At 43.2% G+C, this 24,224-nt stretch overlaps 1 protein-coding gene across 5 annotated transcripts in view; it reads left to right on the top strand.

Moving 5' to 3' along the window:
- Nucleotides 1-24,224, top strand: part of MAML3 (mastermind like transcriptional coactivator 3) — a 615,614-nt gene that overhangs the window by 416,141 nt on the left and 175,249 nt on the right. For all 5 annotated transcript variants that reach the window (XM_082463303.1, XM_082463302.1, XM_082463301.1 and 2 more), the window contains one exon: nucleotides 22,629-24,149. In XM_082463303.1, coding sequence (XP_082319429.1) covers nucleotides 22,629-24,149 — 1,521 coding nt within the window. The remainder of the gene's footprint in view (nucleotides 1-22,628; nucleotides 24,150-24,224) is intronic.

Here is a 24,224-nt window from a genome sequence, read left to right as displayed (position 1 = left end):
CTATTCCAGGTTGTTTCGTTTTCCTTTTTTAACTGATTTTTACACAGTATATGATTTTCTTTCCCAATTTGTTTTGAATTCCTCTCGTCTAGCTCCAGGTATTTGTTGTGGCTGGGCCTGGTACAGTTTGCTTAGGCGTTTTGCTGTGTTCTTTCTTTTCCCCGCCCTTCGTTTAAAGGAGGTCTAAGCTCGCAGAGTAGCTGTATTTCTAGAGAGACCTGCCACCTTTACAGGCTTTACTGTGGTCATTTTCTTTTTCTTTTTTTCCCTCTCTCCACAGTATGGTTCTTTGTGAATTAAAATCAAGGTTCCTGGAGCTAGAGGCAGGAACAGGGCATGGGAAGCCTGGCCATATTATAATGAATAATAATCATGACTGTCTCCCTCTGTTGTCAGCTCTTCCAGACCGCTCACGTCCTATTCATCTTTGTATCCCCAGCTTCTCGTGTGGCGCCTGGCACATAAATGATGCTCAGTGAGTGTGTGTTGAAGGAACAACCTAATTTTTGCAAATCCCTTTACAGTTTATAAAGATGCTCCACATGGCAACGGGGTGATTGTTTTCAAGACTTCAACAAAAAACCATTTCCTCCCTCATTTCATTGGGATTGTGAAATTGCTTTGGAATTTTGGAACAGTGATACTTTTACTGTGTGCATTTCATGACAAGCCAGAGTCTCATTGCTTTTTTTTTTTTTTTCTTAATGCAAGGGGCTGTGGAAGGGAGCGAGACAGGAGGGAAAGAGTTTGTTAACTGGATACATTTCTTGTCAAGAAATTTAAAACCTGAGGTATCTCTGGATTTTTTTTCTTTATAACTGCAGTTAACAGCTCTTTTCTTCCTCTTTTACTAGGATGTAGGTGAATTTTAACAAAAGCAAGAGGTATGTTCTCAAGGGAGGAGGACAAGTAGGCAGCAAGGGGAAGACTTTGTTTTTATGACTTGTGTCTTGACTTGGCAAACACTCAAGGTTATCCTGCTCAACCAAATAAGCCACATCGCTTCCACGTCAGCCATGGCGGAGCTCCCCTTACAAGGTGCGCCAGACAGACTCTTCTGTTGGGACATTTGAAGGATTTCAACCCTTGTCTTGTGCTGCAGTCAGTGGCAGCACTGACCCGACACCCGTCAGCTCTCACAGCCACTGTACATCCGTCTCTGGCATAGACTCACCCAGGATTCATAATCAAGCAGCTTCTTTTTTTTTTTGAATTGAAGTATAGTTGATTTACAACGTTGCACTAATTTCTGCTGTACAGCAAAGTGATTCAGTTATACACATATATATTCTTTTTTTAAATATTCTTTTCCATTATGGTTTATCACAGGATATTGAATATAGCTCCCTGTGCTATACAGTAGGACCTCGTTTATCCATCCTATATATAAAGGCTTACATCCACTAACCCCAAACTCCCACTCCATCCCTCCCCACCCCCCTCCCCCTTGGCAACCACAAGTCTGTTCTCTATGTCTGTGAGTCTGTTTCTGCTTTGTAGATAAGTTCATTTGTGTCATATTTTAGATTCCACATATAAATGATATCATATGGTACTTGTCTGTCTCTTTCTGACTTACTTCACTTAGTATGATAATATTCTAGTTGCATCCATGTTGCTGCAAATGGCAGTATTTCATTCTTTTTTATGGCTGAGTAGTAGTTCATTGTGTATATATACCACATCTTCTTTATCCATTCATCTGTCAGTGGACATTTAGGTTGTTTCCATGTCTTGGCTATTGTGAATAGTGCTGCTGTGAACATAGGGGTGCATGTATGTTTTTGAATTATAGTTTTGTCTGGATATATCAGGCAACTTTTTCTTAAATGGCTTAATCTCTAGGCACTTGTCACCTTAATGCTGACTTTTGCCATAAAACTCGAGTGTAAAAGTAGGAAAATAATTGTACTACTGTTTTCCCGAAATCATTGGCACTTAAAGACCAAAGTCAGCAAAAGCAGACAAACTTAAGAATTTAAAAAATTATAAAAGTCTTCGATTTTTACAGATGAAGCAAGAGCCATACTAAGACTTATAGCCCAGAAAAAGAAGTTCAGGGGAAATGAATCAGGATGTCCACTGGCTGGATCAGTGACAGCGTTTACGTGCAGCATTAGAAATGATGCTGGCGCCTGATACACACACATAATAATAATACTGTATCTTACGCGATGCAATAATTCAAGTGAAGCGTATTCCCACCATTATGCTAAAGTTGCATTTACCAGAAAAATTTTACACTGCTTCAGTTTTTACATTTAAATCTAAATTAATTAAAATTAAATTTAATTAAAATTTCAATTTCATCGTTGCAGTAACTGCCTTTCAAGTGCTCAGTAGCCACAGGTGTCTCAGGGCTGCCTTCTTGGACAGCATAACTAGGGACAGCAAGGGAATGAGAACCTATTATTAGGGGGCCAGGCATTTTGTTAGGTACTTTCAAAGACATGATCTCAAAGCAGTCCCATGTGTTATCTACATTTTATATAAGGAGACAAGCTCACTGAGATTCAGCGATTTGTGCAAAGTTGGACAGTTAGTGAGGGAGCTGGAAGGACACCTGTTAGTCTAAACCCAAAGCCCATGTGTGTACTGTGCTGATGTGGCCATTGCCGGTTGTAATGGTATATACCACTGAGCAAGAGCTAAGGATGCTTTCCTTATCTCCCCACCTCCCTGTAAAGTTTGCAAGCCTCTAATGGTTTTAACAAGCTTGTCTGAATGAATTTATTCAAGAAGGATTCCAGGTAATGACAGCCCCGAGGTATTGCTTGTACACATCTACTCCACATGCTTCTCCCCTAAGCTTGTGAGATTTCTTTCCTCCCTTGGTTCTTAGAAGCATACAATTTATATGCAGGCACCATTTGTTCCTGACAGAAAGAAAATCTTTTAGCAAGGACTATAATTCAAAATATATGTTACATTGACTGATTACCTGTATTATTGCAGTAGATCAGGAAGCATATTGCTGGTAGGTGGGACACAAAGTAATTTGGAAGTACTCATTTTGACCTTGGCTTGGGATGACCTTGGCCTATTGCAGATTCATACTCTGCAGCTGTATTAGTTCCTAGGGCTGCCATAATGAAGTACTACAGACTAGGTGGCTGAAAGCACCAGAGATTTATTGTCTCACAGCCCTGGAGCCTGGAAGTCCAGAATCAAGGTGTCAGCGGGGCCATGCTCCCTCTGAGACTCTGCATGGTATCTTTCCTTGCCTCTTCCTAGCTTCTTATGGTTTGCTAGCATTCTTCAGCATTCCTTGGCTTGCAGCTACATAATTCCAATCTCTGCCTCTGCCGTCACATCGCATTCTCCCTGTGTGTCTCCATGCCTTCACATTTTCATCTTCTTATAAGAATGATGCCACTCATGTTGGACGAGGAACCCAGTCTACTCCAGTATGACCTCGTCTTAACGAATTACATCTGCAGTGACTCTGTTTCCAAATGAAGTCACATTCTGAGGTCCTGTGGGTAGGACTTCAACATATCTTTGGATTGGAAGCACAATTCAGTCCTGTAACAGTCCTGGCTATACCTCTGCTTCAGAGCCCTGGGAAAGTTTCCCTGTTCTCTTTTTCATTTTTCATTTTTTTTAAATTGAAGTTTAGTTGATTTACAATGTTTCAGGTGTACAGCAAAGTGATTCAGTTTTATATATATACATATATATGTATATATATATATTCTTTTTCAGATTCTTTTCCATTATAGGTTATTACAAGTTATTGAATATAATTCTGTGTGCTATACAGTAGGTCCTTGTTGTTTATCTATTTTGTGTATAGTAGTTTGTATCTGTTAATCCCAAATTCCTAATTTATCCCTACCCGCCCTTCCTCTTTCGTAACCACTAGTTTGTTTTCTATGTCTGTGAGTCCATTTCTGTTTTGTAAGTAAGTTCATTTGTATCATTTTTTAGATTCCACATATAAGTGATATCACATGATATTTGTCTTTCTCTGTCTGACTTACTTCACTTAGTATGATCATCTCTAGGTTCATCCATGTTGCTGCAAATGGCGTTCTTTCATTCTCTTTTATGGTTGAGTAGTATTCTGTTGTGTATGTATGTGTGTGTATGTATATATATATATACACACACACATACAACATCTTCTTTACCCATTCATCCTGTTATTCTCTTATGAAAGACTAACTCTACAAACCTTCATTCACTTCTTTCCTCAAGCCCTTGGTTTTTCCTTCTTAGCAGTGTTCTTCCTTGGAGGTGAGGTCCTTGCATCAACTTCAGTGAAAAAATTGAAACCATTAGAGCCGAGCAGCCTTGTCCACACGCCACCCCCCCCCCCACACACTTCCATCTCAACATACCTCTTCCCCACACTTGTCTTTAGAGCCGTCTTTTGATGGCTCCGATGTGCCATTCTTCATTGGTTCAAAAGCAAATATCTTTATGGGAATGTAAAATAGTACAGCTCTATGGGAAACAGTATGGTGGTTCCTCAAAATAATTAAAAATAGAACTACCATATTATCCAACAATTCCATTTCTGGGTATTTACCTAAAGGAATTGAAAGCAAGGTCTCGAGATATTTATGAACCCATCTCCGTAGAGGCACTATTCACAACAGCCAAAGGCGGAAGCACCCCAAACGTCCATGGACAGATAAGTATATACATATAATGGAATATTATTCAGCCTTAAAAAGGAAGGAAATTCTGACACATGCTACAACATGGATGAACATTGAGAATATTATACTAAGTGAAATAGTCCAGTCACAAAAAGACAAATACTCTATGATTCTACTTTTATGAGCTATCTAGAGTAGTTACATTCATAGAGACAGAAAGCAGAATGCTGGTTGCCAGAGCCTGAGGAGGGGGGTATAAGGAGTTATTGTTTAATGGGTATAGAGTTTCAGTTTTGCAAGAGAAAAGAGTTCTGGAGATGGATGGTGGAGATGGTTGTACAACAGTGTAAGAGGACTTAATACCACTCAACTGTACACTTAAAAATGATTAAGATGGTAAATTTTATATTATGGGTATTTTAGCACAATTAGACATTTGCAACACAATTTTTCACGTGTCCCTCCTTTCTTAATATCCACCTCTCCTGCCCTCTGATTTCCTTCACCTTTGAACCCACTCAGGATTTCCTTTTCCTGAAAAACCTTGACTTCACCTCCTGACGTACAAGCCATGGTGCCTTTTTCCCTCCAACTTTTCCAAATGAGATTTCTTCTGCAGAAGAGTCACAGACAGCATCTCCAGTCTTCACCATTTGCTTCTCTTACTGACCAAAAACCTGGCATTCATTCACAGCAGCATTCTAGAACTTTGCTATCCAATAGAGTAGCCCCTAGTTGCATGCAGCTCTTATTTTTTTTTAATTGATTAATTTATTTTTGGCTGTGTTGGGTCTTCGTTGCTACACACGGGCTTCCTCTAGTTGTGGCAAGCGGGGGCTACTCTTCGTTGCGGCGCGTGGGCTTCTCACTGTGGTGGCTTCTCTTGTTGCGGAGCATGGGCTCTAGGCGCGCGGGCTTCAGTAGTTGTGGCTCGCAGGCTCAGTAGTTGTGGCTCGCAGGCTCTAGAGCACAGGCTCAGTAGTTGTGACGCACGGGCTTAGTTGCTCCGCGGCATGTGGGATCTTCCCAGACCAGGGCTCGAACCCGTGTCCCCTGCATTGGCAGGTGGATTCTCAACCACTGCGCCACCAGGGAAGCCCAGCTCTTTTAAATTTAATTAAAATGAACAAAATTCAAAAATTGGTTCCTCAGTAGCAGTAGCCACATTTCAAGTACACAACAGCCACACGCAGCTTGAGACAAATGTATTGGATAACGTAGATACAGAACATCTCCGTCCTCTCAGCAAGTTCTGTTGGACAGGCTGCACTGTTCTTGAACAAGGATTCTCAGCTCAGGAGAATCACTTGGAGGGCTGATTGAAACACAGATTCTGGGCCCCACCTTCCGAGTTTCTGATCCAGAAGTCTGGGGAACTAGCCGAGAATCTGCATCTCCATCAAGTTCCCTGGTGATATTGATGCTGCTGGGCGTCCTGGAGGAACCCTTTCTTAGATTCCCACTGAATTACTCTGGTACTAATTTAATGGTCTCTTAGGTCTCATTTCAAAGCTGCAACTGATATGACAGATCTGACCACAAATTGTTCTTTTTTGCTTTGTCCTACTTTCCTGATGTTTTATTTTAATCTCTCACTGATACTGTTTCTTTGTCTCTTTGCTGACTGCTCTCATCTAATTAAGAGGGCCGGGGGCTTCCCTGGAGGCGCAGTGTTAAGAATCCGCCTGCCAATGCAGGGGACACAAGTTCAAGCCCTGGTCCGGGAAGATCCCATGTGCCGCGGAGCAACTAAGCCCGTGTGCCACAACTACTGAGCCTGCGTGCCTAGAGCCCGTGCTCCGCAACAAGAGAAGCCACCACAGTGAGAAGCCCGCATGCCACAATGAAGAGTAGCCCCCGCTCGCCGCAACCAGAGAAAAGCCCATACTCAGCAACAAAGACCCAATACAGCCCAAAAATTAATTAATTAATTAATTAATTAAAAAAAAAAAAAGAGGCCCCGTCTCCAACCATGTGTTCACTTTCCTTGGGAATTTTTGCTCTCACGTTGTTCAGGCCACCTCAGAGGTATGGATGGGTGATTCAAATAAACATCGCCTTATTTCTAAGGCTCTGTCTTCAGGTTTATGTGATAACTAGATCTGGATGCCCTACTCCTCTTGAACACTCTGATGTTAGAAACAAAGCTTCTGTGTCTCTACCCACTCTGGCCAATGAGCTGACGCTTCTCAGATCTCTGATAATTGTTGCCATGCATTTCTTTAAGTTATGTTAAGATACTTGCACGAAAAGCTCCATAGAAATGTCAAGTGTTGTGTGTACCTGCTGATTAAATATTCATGCAGTTGGAGAAGTCATCACTGCAGTGTGCTGAGTAATTTCATTAATGCCTTTCCTCCTAGTGACCAACTGTTTTATAGACTTAATCTGCTTAATCCTTTCCATGAGGTATATAGTAGGGGTCATGCATGAATATGCCCATTTTCAAATTAGAAATTAAGGTGCAGAAAAGTTTCAAAGAGAGACCAGAGGCACAAAGCTGGTGATGGTTCTGCCCGGGATCTGCAGCTCGTGTGCGTGACTCCCATGCTAAGCCCCCAATTCCCTGTAAAGCCCCCAACTCTCTTGCAAAGCCCCCAACTTGCATACAGAGCTCCAACTATTAGCGAACACTAAGCTTCGGGGTTTTAAACATAAAAAGAAATTGCTAAATGTGATTCAACGTGTACTTCGCATAATGCATTTCTGTGACACTTCATAGTAATGAGATAATTACCATGGGTACAGTATTAAGAGTATACATATTCTGATAAGTTAAAGCTGTAAGAAATCAACAATGGCCATTAATCATTCCATGTTCATTCTTTACGAGTCTCAGACTAAATGGTAAGCTTCAGAATTCCAACAAATCTAAGATGAATTTTATAGTCATCTTTCTGCCATTTAGATGAGGCGTTTATGAATACAATAGACTCTCCCTAATTTAAACTAATTTGGGCAAACTGCTGCCTGAATTGAGAAGAATTGAAGTATAGTAGTAAATATATACTACCTGTGATATATTTAAAAGTAACAACTGCAATTCAAACTAGACCATCAAACTGTTAGTAAACAAACATCCCCGGGAACTACTTTAATTAATATATGAAAAGGAATCATAATACCTGTATCAATCATTTATTTAAATTTGAGTCTCCTGAGTCCTTGAGTCCATGAAACCCATTTCTGTCTTAAGTAGCTTAAGCATTCCCCTTATAATCTTAATTATACCTATTCTTTTATATAGTGAGCTCTTTTTTTTTTTTTTTTTTACACATAAGGATAAATATCAGGTTGGCCCTTAGCCAAGTTACAGCTAAAGGCAAAGTTAGCAGGAATTGAATTAGGTTTTACTACACAATGTATTTAGAAACAGCGATAGTCACAAACTTTTTCATTCTTTCAAATTTAGGAATTAGTTACGTATTTTAGAAAAGAACCACAAGGTTAAGAGGAAACCTAAAATGTCAGTTGGCTCATCTTCCAACTATATCCAAATTGACCTAGAAAGATTAAAAATTCTAGGCTGTTAGATCTGTAGGGGATTTTAGAGAGTAATTTGTCCAGGAGAGAATGGAGGTAGAGAATAGTCACCTGATTTCCACAGAACACACAGCTTGGTCATGAGAGAAGTGATTCTAGGACTCAGGGCCCGTGACCCTAAGCCTATGATTAGACCCACACCCATCTGCATCTTCTAGGTGAAATACACAATGATCCATGCCCAGAAAAGGTGGACAGTTTCTCCCTGTGACCTGGTGCAGTATCCAGTTACCCAACTGGCACATTTAGGGTCATTTATTCAAAAATCACTCATGGTGGAAATGAAGAAGCAGTTTTGCATCATCCTGTAAATTAGCAAAGTTAACCAAGTTTTGGTCACCAGAATGGAAACATCACTGTTGCCTACCTCCGGACAAACGCCGAGCACAACAGGAGCATTTCCCGAAAGTATCCAATAGACACTTAGGAGCAAAAGGAAAATGTGCAACAGGCTCTGAATTTCTTTAAAAGCAACGATCCTCTGCATCTTTCCTGTTTCTGCACCCAGCTCAGCACCTGATACCAAGCAGACCATCATAAAGTGAGAAATTCTTTTAAATGGACCATGTGATTTACACACTTGGGTTTCTGGTTTTTTAAAAGATCTCTGTGATTTAAGATTTAGTGTAATTTTTGTTTCTAATTTACTAAAGCCAGGAAACATTTGCAGAAGGGTGTAATGGATTCTTGCTCTCTGACTTAAAATGAGGCTCTTAGTTACTCAGTAACTACCTGCCAAATACAGCTACCCTTCTGAGTTAACAGTGCCTTCCAGGGTGATTTTGAAAGTGAGTCACTGATTTGAATCCAGAGTCTAAATAGAGCTGGAACAAGCCCTGGAGATCTGGTAGTCCAGCCCTCTCCTTTTATAATTGAGGAAATGGAGGTCCGGAGAGGTTAAGTCACTGCTGCCGGATCACATAATTAAGTTTGTTTAATTGCTGTACTTTAGTGAGAGCTGGAAAACACCACATGCATAGTTTTGCTTTTCAACTTCCTGACGTTTTCTGTTGTGTGCACTCAGGGTATTTTTAAATACTGATAAGCATGTGAATGCAAACCTCATTTAGTTAAATCTGGCAGTGTGGGCAGTCTTCAGTGAAATCTATTACACTGCCTCGCTTGATGCCTTTATTATGTTCAGCTCTTTTTGATTTGTGGTGTTTGATTGGACAAAAGGTAACAAAATATTCGTTGCAGTAAAAAAATCCTCCTTTCTTTTTTTTACATTCATGTAACTTCAAAATATCCCCAAAGTCATCATTTGTTGTTACCAAAAAAATTTACTTCAGAACTGAGACCGAGGTGAAAAAAAAAAATCTGTCCCAGGGGGACTTTAGAGAGCCATAACCATGCAAAAGTAGGTGGTTACAGAAAATATTATGCAAACTTAACTGTAGCATTATAATGGAAACCGCATAAATAATATCTGGATGGCTAGGTAAGAAAGATAAAACCACTGAAATACATACTTGTGACTCTACACTGTTACAGTACATTTACAATACACCACAATTTGAACAGAAAGTTGACAGACTCTGAATCTGTTACAGGCAAAGTGATTTATTGCACGGGTCATCGGGCTGGAGCCGGAAATTCTATCATTCCTTGTCCTTTCTCTGAGTCAGGTTGTAGCCCTAGTCTCTCGGTGCCTCGGTTTTCCCTCTGTCTCTCTGAGGTCACATGAATTATCAATGTAAAGTAACATTTACTAAACTTCAGGGAACAACTGGTCATTTTTCAGAGCCTTCTAAATCATGACGGGCTACTTCTGAGGCTTTGCTTGGCGTCATCTCTGACTACACTTCTTTGCTAATAGTTCAGGGGCAAATATGAAGTGTTTTTTGAATTTGGGTTTGAAATTGGGAGACAAACACTTTTTTAAAAAATATGCTGTTAAGCTCTGTACCAAATAGCATTTGTTGAGCTACTTGATTCAAGACCAAATGTGTGCTGTATTGATTTATAAGTTAAGGATGACTTTAGGGACTTCCCTGGTGGTGCAATGGCTAAGAATCCGCCTGCCAGTGCAGGGGACATAGGTTCGAGCCCTGGTCTGGGAAGATCCCACATGCCGCAGAGCAACTAAGCCCGTGCGCCACAACTACTGAGCCTGCACTCTAGAGCCCGTGAGCCACAACTACTGAAGCCCGTGCACCTAGAGCCCGTGCTCCACAACAAGAGAAGCCACCGCAATGAGAAGCCCGCTCACCACAACGAAGAGTAACCCCTACTCGCCTCAACTAGAGAAAGCCCGCGTGCAGCAACAAAGACCCAACGCAGCCAAAAATAAATAAAATAAGTAAATTAAAAAAAAAAAAAAGGATGACTTTAGCCATTGGCTTAATCAGCCATGCAGGGAATGATGTTGGATCATGTTATGGGCTGAAATAGTGTCTTCTCCCAAAATTCATATGTTGAAGCCCTCAGAATGGCACTGTATTTGGAGATAGGGCCTTTTAAGAGGTGATGAAGTTAAAATGAGGCTGTTAGGGTAGGCCTTCATCCAATCTGACTGGTGTCCTTCTGAGAAGAGAAAATCTGGACACACAAAAGGACATCAGGGACGCACACCCACAGGAGGAAAGCCCATGTGAGGACACAGTGAGAAGGTGGCCGTCTGCAAGCCCAGGAGAGAGGCCTCAGGAGAAACCCAGCTCGCCAACTCCTTGATCTTGGACCTCCACCTCCAGAACTGTGAGAAAATACATTTCTGTTGTTTAAGCCTCCCAGTCTGTGGTATTTTGTTACGACAGCCCTAGCAAACTAATACAGATCACTTCAAATGCCTTACCTTTTGCAACCAGTGTCTCTCACTATGAAAGCAGAAGTTAGCATTGCAAGTGACTCCTTTTCCTCCAGTGTCTCTCAAAGCCTCTGGATAAAGTCCAAACTTCTTAACATGGCAGACAAGCCCTCCATGATTTGTATAGCTCTCCCTTCCCCAGCCTCCCCCTTGCACTCTGGCTCAAGCCAGACGCTACCACTTGAGTTTCACTTAGAAACCATGCTTTCTTTTCCTCACTATGAAGCCTTCAAGTCTCAGCTCACATACCAGTCCCCCCAGGAAGCCTTAGCTCATCTGGACTGAGTAACACGCCCTTCTTTTGTGCTTCCACAGCACAGGCATCTATGTCAAATTATCTTGTCCTTGTTCATCCACTTCTTTCCCCTCCACTCTGAAGGCTCCTGAGGTCAGAGACTGAATCTTGTTCACTCTCGAGACCCTAGTGCCTGATCTAGAAGTTGGCACACAGTAGGTGTTCCGTTAGTTGAATCAAAGCATGAATCCATCCGTGCAAGATTTTCCTTTAAAATAGTTATGGAGTGCTTAACCTGTGTAAGATACTGAGAAGACAGAGATACATCTAAATCAGATTATTAGTTGCATTAGTATGCTTGGGCTGCCATGACAAAGTAGCACACAGACTAGGTGGCTTAAACTTCAGGAATGCATTTCTTTACAGGTCGGAGAATAGAAGTCCAAGATCAAGGTGTCAGCAGGGTTGGTTTCTTCTGAGGCCTCTCTCTTTGGCTTGTCCACGGCCATCTTCTCCCTGTGTCTTCACATGGTCTTCTTTCCGTGGGTATCTGTGTCCTAATTTCCTCTTTTTATAAGGACACCCGTCAGACTGGATGAGGGCCCCCCACAGGACCTCATTAAAGAGCCTATCTCCAGATGCCCTCATGTTCTGAGCTGTTGGGGTTAGAGCTTTAACATACAAATCTGGGGAGGACACAGTTCACGTTCATCGTGAGCACTGGCTTCATAGATATTTACCACCTCGGGGTACCTCTGGGGTGAATGTAGACTGTTATGTTGCCATCTGCCTGGGAAGGTTATTTGCTATAAAGGTTGGGTAATAGGTGTGTATTTTCGTCAAGAAAGGGGCATTTTGGAGTTGACTGTTGTTTCTGGGGCTTGGACTAGGCTATTATTTTGGGAGTTCCACACCCCCAAGAATAAACTCCTGGAGGACGAAAGTCACGAAGCAGTTGAGAATGTGGTGGTGATGGCCAACATTACCAAACTCACTGGAAATTCCCGTTCTGAAACCGCTAGTACTTGGTTAACCCCAGGAAATTCAGTGGTCACGTGTCCAGTTCCTACCCAAGAGATGAAAACATCAGAGGCAAAGGTTTTTCTCTGAGCTTCTCTGCTCGTCGACTTTCAGGACTGGGAAAGTCTCTGTGGGGCACGAGAATCTGGTCTTTTAGCTTCAGATTGGACATAGAAGATCTAGACTTCAACTCCTTAAAGGGCAAAGAAAGGGTCCACCCGGGCTCAGCCTCGGTCACGCCCTGTGCGTAACTGAAATCGCTGGCCATGAGTGAGTCTGTGAGGAAGAGGCTGTGTGTAAGTGACTTTGACTGTTGCTATAACAACAGTACCTCCGTCTAATTTCTTTTGAAAAATGAATTTCAGCTGGTGGGATAAAGCCAAGCAGCTTCTCCCCACAGATGAAAGCTCGGCCGACAGTCTTCGGAGCCCAGCTGTTTATGGGTTGAGTGCGTGGTGCCCTACCTGCCTCTGCCCACTGGAACATTCTCAGAGCCAGTTATATCATACCCATGTTTGCCTGAATGTGAGAAAGCGCCTCTCTACACGTGGGCCTCGTCACCCACGGAGGATTCATCCTAGAGACAGAAATCCTCTCCTCCAGCCTTGTTTCCTATTTGTGAACAGTTACTCCAAAGACGTAAATAATGGCGATCCCTTTGCTGGCAAATGAAGGCAAGTCCCTTAGCTTTCAGCTTTGGGATAAAAACCTGCTAAGAAATGGAGGTGTGGGAGTCAGATGCCATCCAGAAATACGAAAAACGTCCTGTTTGCTCACTAAGATGGTGTGTGTGTGTGTGCGTGCATGTGTTTGCGCCTGTGTGAAAGGGAGAGAGAGATGGAGAATTCTCTTCCAGGACGGTAGCTCTTACCTTTGCTTTCTGTGAACTTCAACTGCCCCAGGAAGAGCAGTACCTGCCTCTTTGAGGGAAACAAGAGGCTTTTTATAGATTAGGAGATCTTATTTCGATACTTTTGTTTCCAAAGGGAGATAACAAGTGCTGGGATTTTATTCAACAGCTGTGTCAGGAGCAGGCGCAGTGGGCTATTTGCGTCCCTTAAACTGGTGTGGGACTTCAGTGCCATGGAGGCACTCCTGGAAAGGGCTAAAAACAAAAAGGAGAATTTCTCCTTGAAAAAGAAGGGACATGTTGAGTAAACAGTGAAATAAAAATATTCTTGATTCCTACCCAAGGGAGAGAAAAGTACTGGGCCTCCCTCCTCTCAGAAAATAAACAGACTGAAACCTCATGCTTCCTTCCAATATGCCTGTTCTTTGGTCTGTGCTGTGGTGTAAGTCTCCAGCTGTGAAGGATGTAGATAAGATCTGATCTTTTCATTTGCCCTCTTCCTCCCTATGGTTTTCCCTTCTTCTTCCCTGACCTCCTTCGCTGTCATTTCTTTACAGCGCTAAATAAAATGCCATTAGGAATTTCAGATTGTAATACAGGGTCACGCATACAGGCGTGTTTGAGTAGATAAAGTATGCGTGACATCTAGTAGGAGATATTCCTAAGGAAATTGTTTCTTGTCCTTCAAAATAAATGTAGTGTAATGTGTGTGCGTGTGTGTGTGTTTATGTATCTGAAAAGACAGAGCAGTTCAGTGTTCAGACTGTTGTATTCCGATGGCAACTGGCAACTGCAGATCTCAGCGGAGTTTTTCATACAGAAAGCTACTGAATAAAGGAAGCTGCCACCGGGATGCACACATCTGCTCCCTCCTGAAGTTTTCAGCTATCATCACTTCTCAAACACATGCTAAATCTACAGAGTAACATCCTTCCTTGTAGAGGAACACAACACTTTTCTGTGAATCAGGCAGGTCTGACTCAAAAACCTGAACACATCCTCCTAAGGCCGTCACGACGCAGGTGTCTGAAACACTTTCCCAGAATTTCTAAGCAAGGTTTGCTCGTGTTTGATCAGAACAGGAGTCATCTGATGCAGAATAGCACAGTAGGTGAGAACGCAGATTTGAGAGGCAGATGGAACCAAGTAAGGCTCTGATGTGTGTCCTGGGACAAATGACCACCCTCTCTGAGCCCATTCCTCATTCGTCATAGGGGTATTGTGAGGATTAACCAAGGTAATACAGGTAAAGCATTTAGCTTGATGTCTGGTACATTATAAGCTCTCAGCCAATTACAATATTAAATGCCAATCTTGAAATATTTAGTAAGCAGTGAACCAAAGTCTCTAATAAAAACTTCGAAGTTTAGAGCTTTCTACTGATAACTATGTGAGGAGATTTGAAAGTCATATAACCTTGGCATTTGCAGAGATAACAGTCTCGGTTTTAATGAGTAGTTAATAAATTCATTGAAACCCCAGTTTGGACTACATGTATGGAGCTTGTGAAAAACCTCATTACTTCAGATATAAAGAGTACACAGAATTCATGTGACTTGTGATGAAAATATACTTTATTCATTCAACTGAGAGAAAGCCAAAAGCCTCTATGAACATTCATGTATTTGGAAATATGGAAATTTGAGGAGATCTTGGGACTTAGTGTTTCTCAGTGTCAAGGGCCTTGATTGCCTCTGCTCCTGTTGTTTTACGATCCATTCTCAATGTGTTGTTGTGGATAAAGTTGGTCCCATTTAGGCAAAACTGAAGGATAAAAGCGTACCTAAAAATTCAGCCACGCACAAAAGATTTAAAATGCTTTTAAAGAATCTCTTATCTTGGCAGCTCGCAGCTGGAATTGGGTGGGCATCCACGTTCCAAACACTGAGAAGAGGTATGACCGCTCTTGTGTGTACATACCTAAAACTGCTTAGGAATAGAGTTTTAAATCTGGCTCATAGCAAAAAGGAAAAAGATCATGGTCATTTATAAAAATAAACTCATGGTCCTGTCCCCTTGGGCTGGGGGTTCAGCAGTGCCCCAGCATTCCCTTGGGCCTCTGTAGCTGAGGTTTCAGATGTTTTACAGGAGGGCGAGGCCCCTTCTGCAATGATCCTTTTCTTCCTGGAGCATTTCAGAGGAGAGATTTTTTTTTTTTTGGCCCTGCCGCGAGGCTTGCGGGATCTTAGTTCCCTGACCAGGGATTGAACCTGGGGCCACGGCAGTGAAAGTGCTGAGTCCTAACCACTGGACCACCAGGGAAGTCCCAAGAACAGAGGTTTTTAACTGACCTCCCCTCCAGAGACCCATCATTTCCTACTGACTAGGTCCAGAGAAGCTATATCTATCCTGGGATGGTCACAAGCAGAGGTTTTAAACTCTTGGCTCTCAGGGAAATTGTGTGTGTGTGTATGTGTGTGTGTGTGTGTGTATTTAAATTCATATGACTTTTATTATGTAATAAAGTTGTTTTCTCTCTAAAATGACCTTAGGAGTATATAAGGCTGACAAGGTGCATTTCAGGAGTTGTGATAAGAGATCTCTTTTTTGTGTGTGTTGTTCTACCCTTCATGTAGATCCCCTTTAAACAAACATACTCAACTTTTGTCACTATATAGCTGACATGTGTTCAGTTTCTGGTGTGGTCTCTGTTTTTGGGAATGAATCCATTCCTTTGCACCTGGCACACAGGCATACAGCACACCCTCAGTTCATGAGGAATGAAAATATAAAAATATAAAAAATAAACGTTTTCATGTAAAGTCTTGTAGAAATCCAGCAAGCTCCTGCAGTATTCAAGATCCTCTGTGCTTCGAAATATCTCCATCTAGAGCTTTGTTTCTTAGTCCTGTTTATGAGCTGTCCCAGAGTATCACCAATCAACTCAGGAATATTTGATATTGACATTGGGTTTGTGTGTGTGTGTTTTTTTTTAATCAAACAAACAACTTCAGAATTTCAGGACTCCGACAGAATTGTTCTTCTAGATCAGAATTTCTAAAAACTGGGGATGCTAGACCAACTACCTTAGAGAAATCGGAGGTTTTTATTATATTCCTTTAGATGCCTGTGCTGCCAACCTGTGTCCCAATGTGGTCCCTACCTTGGGCGACTAAATCAAACTGAGGAAGTGGCACCAAGACACCTGCATTTTTAACAGCTTCTCAAGACACTTTAAAGTCAGATAATCACTGGTCTAGAAGATTGAACCTCTAAATAAACCTCCAAAGATCCTTTCTAAGGACGCTTAAATCTAGAAGACACTTCGGGAAATGTTTTGCACACTATTCATGTTCTACTAATTAAAATATCTAACACATGAATATTCTGGGTCACTCGTCAAATACATTAAATAAGCAAGTCAAGTTTATCCGTGTGTTCATATGCTTATTATCTGCTGGTAGAATGAGAAGAAAATAACCATATGAAAATTGATATGGTTAAACCAAATCATCTTCTGGTTTTGACCAGAGCAGATCAGAATGACCAAAATGTTCTCTTGGAGCCTCTAAATTAGTTATAGCATCTGCAGGCTGAGATTCCAATGCATCTTTAATTCTTGGGAAATCCTTGTGTCTCTAATATTTGGTGAAGGAAGTTCACTCACACTTTTGGTTGGAGGGGGTGCTTTGGCAGGTGAAAACCACTTGAAACCTTTGAAAGGAAATTTACAATTCAACTATGAAAACATCCAGCATTTTGAGTTCACATGCATGTCAAAACACTTGACCTTGGGAATGTTATATAAAGTCTCTGGGTTTCAGGTTCACTTTTCCTTTCCATGGTGCTCTTCATATGCTCTTGAGTTGTTTCTCAACATAGGTTTTCTGGACCCTTAGAGTCCTCAAAAATCTTAAGGAAGGGACAACCTATGAGCCATCTCCAGCATTTTAAAATAACCAAAATAAATTGTACATTTATTCAATGGTCATTAAAACACCCTACAGGCCAACATTTTCAAATGCCTGCTTTAGGGATCTTGTTACACAAACTGAGTGTGGTTATTTGAGAAACCTTTTTAGTTTTCATTCATTCGTACAATCTTATGAAGGAAAAGGCAAGCCGTTATGGTATGATGTGTACGAGGATGCCGTGGGAGCACATAGAGGGTCTCCAAGATTTGAAGGTGTGGGTAGGGGCTGTCAAGAGAGACCGTATAGAATGTAATGTCTAAACTGAATGGTGATGGACGAATAGAAGTGGTTGGGTGAAGAAGTTGGCTGAGAGTATAACATATGCAAAGACTCATAGAGACAGAGAATAAACACCATGCATCCTGAGTATGGCAAATCATTAAGTATAACTGAAGGTTTAGAGTTGCTTGGTGTTGGAGGGCCAGTGGCGGGGAAGAAGTTGGAGGTGATAGCTGAGTCTGGAGAGGTGAGCAGGGACTGAGGACCCAGTTGTGCAGGGCCGGTGTGTGAGACTTAGATGATGCTGACGACAGCGGACAGCCCCAGAGGCGCTGCAAGTGAAGAATGGGTCCACATTTTATAAAGAAAATCACAGCCACAACACAGAGAATCGGTTAGAGAAGAGGCAAGACCGGAGCAGAGAGGCTAGTCAGGAGCTGCTACAGAAATCACGGGAGCAGTGTTGATGATCTGAACCAAGGTAGTGGCGTTGGGGGTGGAAGATGAGAATAAAAATCGTTAAGGATGAGAACGGATAGTCCTCAAGGTGTAACTGGTTTGGGGTGGTGGGGAGAGGGTGGAATCAAGCAAGGATGAGTCCTGAAAACAGTCTGAAAGAACTTTATCACGATTAGCATGGGAGCCCAGGGCCATTGATGAAGGCACGACTGTGCGTCACCGCCTGCGTGAATCAGGAGTGGGGGCCATGCAGTCACAACTGAGTCTGAACTTGAATCCGGGTTGAGCACCCGCCCTTCCCCCCAACCCCCAGCTCTGTAATCCGGGACACAGTGCTTAATCTCACCGTACCTAAAGTTTCTCCTCTGTAAGTGGTTCTAATAAATCCTACCCACCTTTTAGAATCATTAGGAGTAAGAGACAGGAATCTGATAGTTACCCCCAATATCTTCTATCCTAAAATCTTCATTATTTTAATAGTAGGATCATCATGTTTATTCCCAAGCTCCCTGATCCTCCTCAATTTCATTCAAAGTCTGGGACAAGTCAATGAGAGTTTTTTTTTGTTTTGTTTTGTTTTAACTTACTAGTACTGCTAAGAGTCTAAAGGAAGAAAGAATATCTTCATCATGGACACACTGGCCCAGGGGACCCGCTAGAATCTGCTGGGAATGCCAGCAGAGGCCCAGCTATCTTAGCCACGTCCCTCCTTGTCCTGGGTGTCACCCAGCCTCCCCATTCCCCCTCCTCCAAAACACTACCCTTTTCTCTGTTGAACCATCAGACCAGCACACGACCTGCCCCAAAGATTTGTTATGAGGATAATATACGATCCTGTGTAAAAGTGCTTTATAACCCCAGAGGCACAGCTGTTCTTATTACTACTGGTCTGGGTGTCATATCACCACTCCCAAACCCATTCTGTATCTCCCTGCCTCTAAGTTTCTCTCTCTGTCTCTCTCTCTGTCTCTCTCTCTGTCTCTCTCTGTCTCTCTGTCTCTCTCTCACACACACACACACAGTTTGACAGAAACACAAGCCATCAAGCCGCACTGTAGGCGAGAGACTCGTGCTGGAGCCACTGTGGAGGAGGAGGAATGGTTTCCCTTAGAGTAACTGACACATGAGAGCGGCCCCCATTGTACTAGACGGGGGATGAACAGCAACTTCAGCTCCTGGCACCGCAGCGTCCCTTAATGGGAGAAAACATGTATATGTAATCATACAAGCATACCGGAACAAGGAAGCTGAAGCTCGGTCAAGAGTTCCTGTGATTCTTCCACAGGAGCACAAATCGTACTAAGGAGGCTTCCAGCTGTGGGAGGCAGAAGGGCCAGGGACTTCCTGAGATGAGGCTATTCGGGATGAGACCCTGACCCGAATCCTTGCGGGGACGGGGAGTCCCCAGGACGTTTCCCTGTTCTCATGCGCACTGAGCAGAGTGCTTGCAAGTTCCTCAGCCCGCAGGTCCTGTCTCCTCCTGCCCGCTCTCCATCTATCTCCCGAGCGGGAAATGAGGAGAGAGTTAGACAAGCAAAGGATGGTGAGACGCGGGAGGGATGCTTAGATGGCTCTGCTATTTTGGACACAACTAAAAACTATAACATGGTTTCAGTGTATCTTCCGTGAGGTCTTTCTTATATTCCCAACGCTGGCACGGGAAATACATGTCAAGATTTGGGTTAAAGGGGCCAGCAATGGAGAACTCTAGGCCCTGAAGGAAAAGGAAATACTCAGCAGCTCCATTCAGGTTGCATCCTGGAAATGTATTTGATTTGAGCCCCAACCATCCACTGCTGTTCTACAATCTAGGACGCAAATGCATTAGCACTTGGACTCAGGCTTGAATCGCAAATTTGATCTTTTGTTGTTCGTATTTAAAAAGCTCTACAAGGTGCTTGGAAAACGTGAGGCTTTTGCAGGCTAGGGAACAGAAGTATTATCATTTTACCTATTTAGAGATCCAGAAACTAATCTATCTCAGCTGCAGTTGTGACTATTGATATCACTGCATTTTTAAAAATTTGTATTGTGTTTTTAAAATAGTAATAGCTAAGGCTTAGTGGGTGCTTACACGATACCAGACATGAAGCTAAGTGCTTTCCATATTATTTCATTTAAGTTCATCCGCACAGTAACTATAAGAGCTAGATATTATTAACCCATTTTACAGATAAGGCATCCAAAGCTTAGGAGAGTTTAAATAAGTTTTCCAGGATTCATTCATTCAACATGTATTTATTATCTACTTTGAGCTACTAGGGGCCCAGTAGTGGAATAAAGCAGAAAAATCCCTGCCTTCATGTAACTCACTTTCTAATGGAGGGTATCGTAGCTAACATTTATGAAGTACCAGACAATATTTATATGTATGAACTCTTAGGTAGGGGTTCTTGGGTTTGAAGCCAGGCTTTCTAACTCCAGGGCCAGTAGGGCTGTTTCTGTGTTACTGTTACTATTACTATTCTATGTTACTATTCTTTTTTTTTTTTTAACATCTTTATTGGAATATAATTGCTTTACAATGCTATGTTAGTTTCTGCTGTATAACAAAGTGAATCAGCTATAGTTTCTGCTGTATAACAAAGTGAATCAGCTATACGTATACATATATCCCCATATCTCCTCCCTCTTGCGTCTCCCTCCCACCCTCCCTATCCCACCCCTCTAGGTGGTCACAAAGCACCCACCTGATCTCCCTGTGCTACTGCCCTATTCTGACTCACCCACCTAGGCCTGCTCTGCTGATAAGAGGTGAGGCTTGGGGTTCCCGGCCAGACCTGTCTGTCTCCATGGTCTCGGCCACCACTATATTCCAGTGGAACAAACAGAGCATTTGCCTTTATTTCTCCATCCTGCCCCATCCATTTCATGGCCTAGAACAGAATCATGGACCTGTAGTTTTAAAAATAAAGTCAGGTTCATTTTTAAGACAAGTGTCTGTTTTTTTAAAGTTAACATCCCTGCAGGAGGTGCAGAGGGCCCTGAGCTTTACTTCCTTTAGGCCCTGAAGCTGTCATATCTGAACTTGCTACTGTGTGTTGGAGCTACATTCAAGTATCTGCCATATCTACGATCAGAACCACGGTTTCCTGGTTTGTTCAATAAATAACGTAATTTTCTAGCAGGTTCTACCTAAGATGATGGATTGAGCCAGATCTTGTTTGAAGTCAAATCCCAGTGTGTCCCAGTTGGGGCCTTGTTTTCAGAAATTCAGGAACACCTACCAAGCCACTACAGAATGTTTGGTGATTAAAAATAGAAAGTTTAGGAGCAAGGGTTAGACTGGATTTTTACTTAAGGACCTCTTTTGTTTCCTTTTAAAATGGAATTCTCTACTTATGAGAGAAAGGCAATAAAGTAGCACGTCTTAGAATCCCCCAGATTGTCTCCGGAAGGGTTTTATTCTACAGGGGGCGCCTGGGGAGCCTTCCCAGTTCCATGAGTGTGGGGTCAGAGGGGATCCTGCTCCTCTCCCCCCCTTGCTCCTGTGATACGCAGCCCCTCTGGCAAGGATAGGAGAGTGCCCAAGTGGGGCTCTTCTGCCTCTTCCCTCCTTCCCCGGGTCACTCTGCCTTGTGCCTCCAGCTCTGCAAAGTTGCTGAAACCTCTGTCCAACCCAGTTTGCCTTCCCTTTGTCATCATCCACCAAGCGTTGCCCCCGGGCTTTTAAAAGGAGTCCAGTTAAATGGACACAACACTCTCCAGGTTGAGAGATTCCATTACCAGGAATGTAGGAGCTCAAAGTCAAGCATTCTTTAATGTCAATGGAGTTGCCTCCTGCTCTGATCCAAGCTCACCTCCTTCATCCCCTGTGAATTAAACAATAGAATCATTCATTTTTGCCACTGTCTATTAACCACTGCTGTGAACTTGAACTGAACACTACCTGCAGCCCCACAGATACACAGTAAGCAAGTCAGCCGTAGCCCCTCTTCTTGGAGCTCACTAAACAGACACTTAAGCAGTTGCCCCAAAGTATGGTAGAAGCTATGATGGGGAAGTAGAGGTTGCTTGGAAAAACGTATTCCAGGATTTCCAACCCAGTGCAGGTGGGTCAAAGGAGGTACCTATTGTAGTTGGGGTGAAGGGATGTGAGAGAAGATTTCCTAGAGGAAGTGAAGTCTAAGCTACAACCTAGAAGATGAGTAGCTATTACCAGGGGAAGGGGAGGAGGAGGGGGAGGAGTATATTCCAAGAAAAGAAAACAACATGTACTGTGCCCTGGAAGCAGAAGGAAGCTTAAGACCAAACAATGAAGGATCCCATCACTTAGGAGAGCGAAAGAAGAATACATAAGAGACTGAGAAAGCACAGATGGAAAGAACGAAGGAAATCCAGAAAAGTGTGGTATCATGGAAACCCTTGGAAGCATACTTTTAGAACAGAGCAGGCTACTATGTCACGAGGTGCTGGGAGGTCAAGTAAAATAAGAACCAAAAAGAAGTTTCTGGTTATGTTAACCATTAATCTTCATTTCTGTGTTATTCAGTAAATGTGTTAAATTCCATAATCTTAGAGGATTTTCAGTGTTCTTTAAAGTATTGTTGATTTAATTCCTTAACGTTCTCAAGTCAGATGTGACAAGAACTTAAGATAGATATTAGCACCTTTCTCGAGCATGACACATTTTGGTCCAAGTCTCACTCGTAGCATTCATTTGAAAAATAATAATAAGACGATGCTTTCCGATAGGAGAATTATTGCCTTAACTCTTTCTTTTCTTTTGTTCCACCCTCCAGTCTTTAGTTTGCTTTCTATCTCTTAGCCATGTGAGCTCTGCTTTTGGGTAAAACCTTTTCCCATAGAATTTGAATTGAAGCCTGGCCAATTTTGAAATTAGAAGTATAACATCTTTCTGATGTGTTCTAAACCATTTAAAAATGAGTTCATAGCGATGCGTACCACCATGCTTAATGAGTAAGTAAACCATGACTTGGAGATTGAGTCATTCTCTTTCCTGTTTCTTTTCCAGCTCCAAGAGACTGTGAAAAGGAAGTTGGAAGGAGCCCGATCACCACTTAATGGAGACCAGCAGAATGGTGCTTGTGATGGGAGTTTTTCTCCAACCAGCAAGCGAATACGAAAGGACATTCCTACAGGGATGGAAGCCATCAACAATTTGCCCAACAATATGCCACTGCCTTCAGCTTCTCCTCTTCACCAACTTGACCTGAAGCCTTCTTTGCCCTTGCAGAATAGTGGGGCTCACACTCCTGGGCTTCTGGAAGATCTGAGTAAGAATGGGAGACTCCCAGAACTTAAAATTCATGTGAACGGTTGCAGTGACCTGGAGGACAGCTTCACCATCTTGCAGAGCAAGGACCTCAAACAAGAACCTCTAGACGACCCTACTTGCATAGACACATCAGAAACGTCTCTTTCGAATCAGAACAAGCTGTTCTCAGACATTAACCTGAATGACCAGGAGTGGCAGGAATTAATAGATGAACTGGCCAACACGGTTCCTGAAGATGACATACAGGACCTGTTCAACGAAGACTTTGAAGAGAAGAAGGAACCAGAATTCTCGCAGCCGGCCACGGAGACCCCCGTCTCCCAGGAGAGCTCCAGCGTGAAGAGTGACCCATCTCACTCTCCTTTTGCACACGTCTCCATGGGCTCTCCCCAGGCCCGGCCTCCTTCTTCTGGTCCTCCCTTTTCTACTGTCTCCACGGCCACCAGTTTACCTTCCGTGGCCAGCACTCCCGCGGCCCCCAACCCTGCCAGCTCGCCAGCAAACTGTGCTGTCCAGTCCCCTCAAACTCCAAACCAAGCCCATACCCCAGGCCAGGCTCCACCTCGGCCTGGAAATGGTTATCTCCTTAATCCGGCCGCCGTGCCAGTGGCTGGTTCGGGGTCGGGGCCTGGTGCCGTGCCCGGCTCTGAGCTGTCTCCGGCCGAGCAGCTCAAGCAGATGGCAGCCCAGCAACAGCAAAGGGCCAAGCTCATGCAGCAGAAGCAGCAGCACTCAAATCAGACCGCAAGTTGGTCTCCTTTAGGGCCTCCATCCAGCCCCTACGGAGCAGCTTTCTCTGCGGAAAAACCAAATAGCCCAATGATGTACCCCCAAGCCTTTAACAACCAAAATCCTATAGTGCCTCCGATGGCCAACAACCTGCAGAAGACGACAATGAATAACTACCTCCCTCAGAATCACCTGAATATGATCAATCAGCAGCCAAATAACCTGGGGACAAACTCCTCAAACAAACAGCACAGTATTCTTACTTACGGCAACACTAAGCCTCTGACCCATTTTAATGCAGACTTGAGTCAGAGGATGACGCCCCCGATGGCCAACCCCGGCAAAAGCCAGCTGATGCCCTACATCCAGCAGCAGCCCCCGCAGCAACCCCCGCCGCCGCAGCCGCTGCCACAGCTCCAGGCCCCCAGGGCACACCTGAGTGAGGGCCAGAAACGCATGCTTCTCATCAAGCAGAAGGGAGTGATGAATCAGCCCGTGGCTTACCCGGCGCTTCCATCCCACGGTCAGGTAAGTGTGCAAGCGGGACGCGCTTGGAGGGGCCCTCGGCGTGCGTGGCAGACCGTCGACGTGCGACGCTCCCCG

Source organism: Balaenoptera physalus (assembly GCF_965194825.1).
Source record: "Balaenoptera physalus genome assembly, chromosome: 5".
NCBI classification, from domain to species: domain Eukaryota; kingdom Metazoa; phylum Chordata; class Mammalia; order Artiodactyla; family Balaenopteridae; genus Balaenoptera; species Balaenoptera physalus.
The sequence above is the reverse complement of the archived record's forward strand: the minus strand, read 5'-3'. Positions and strand labels throughout refer to the sequence as shown.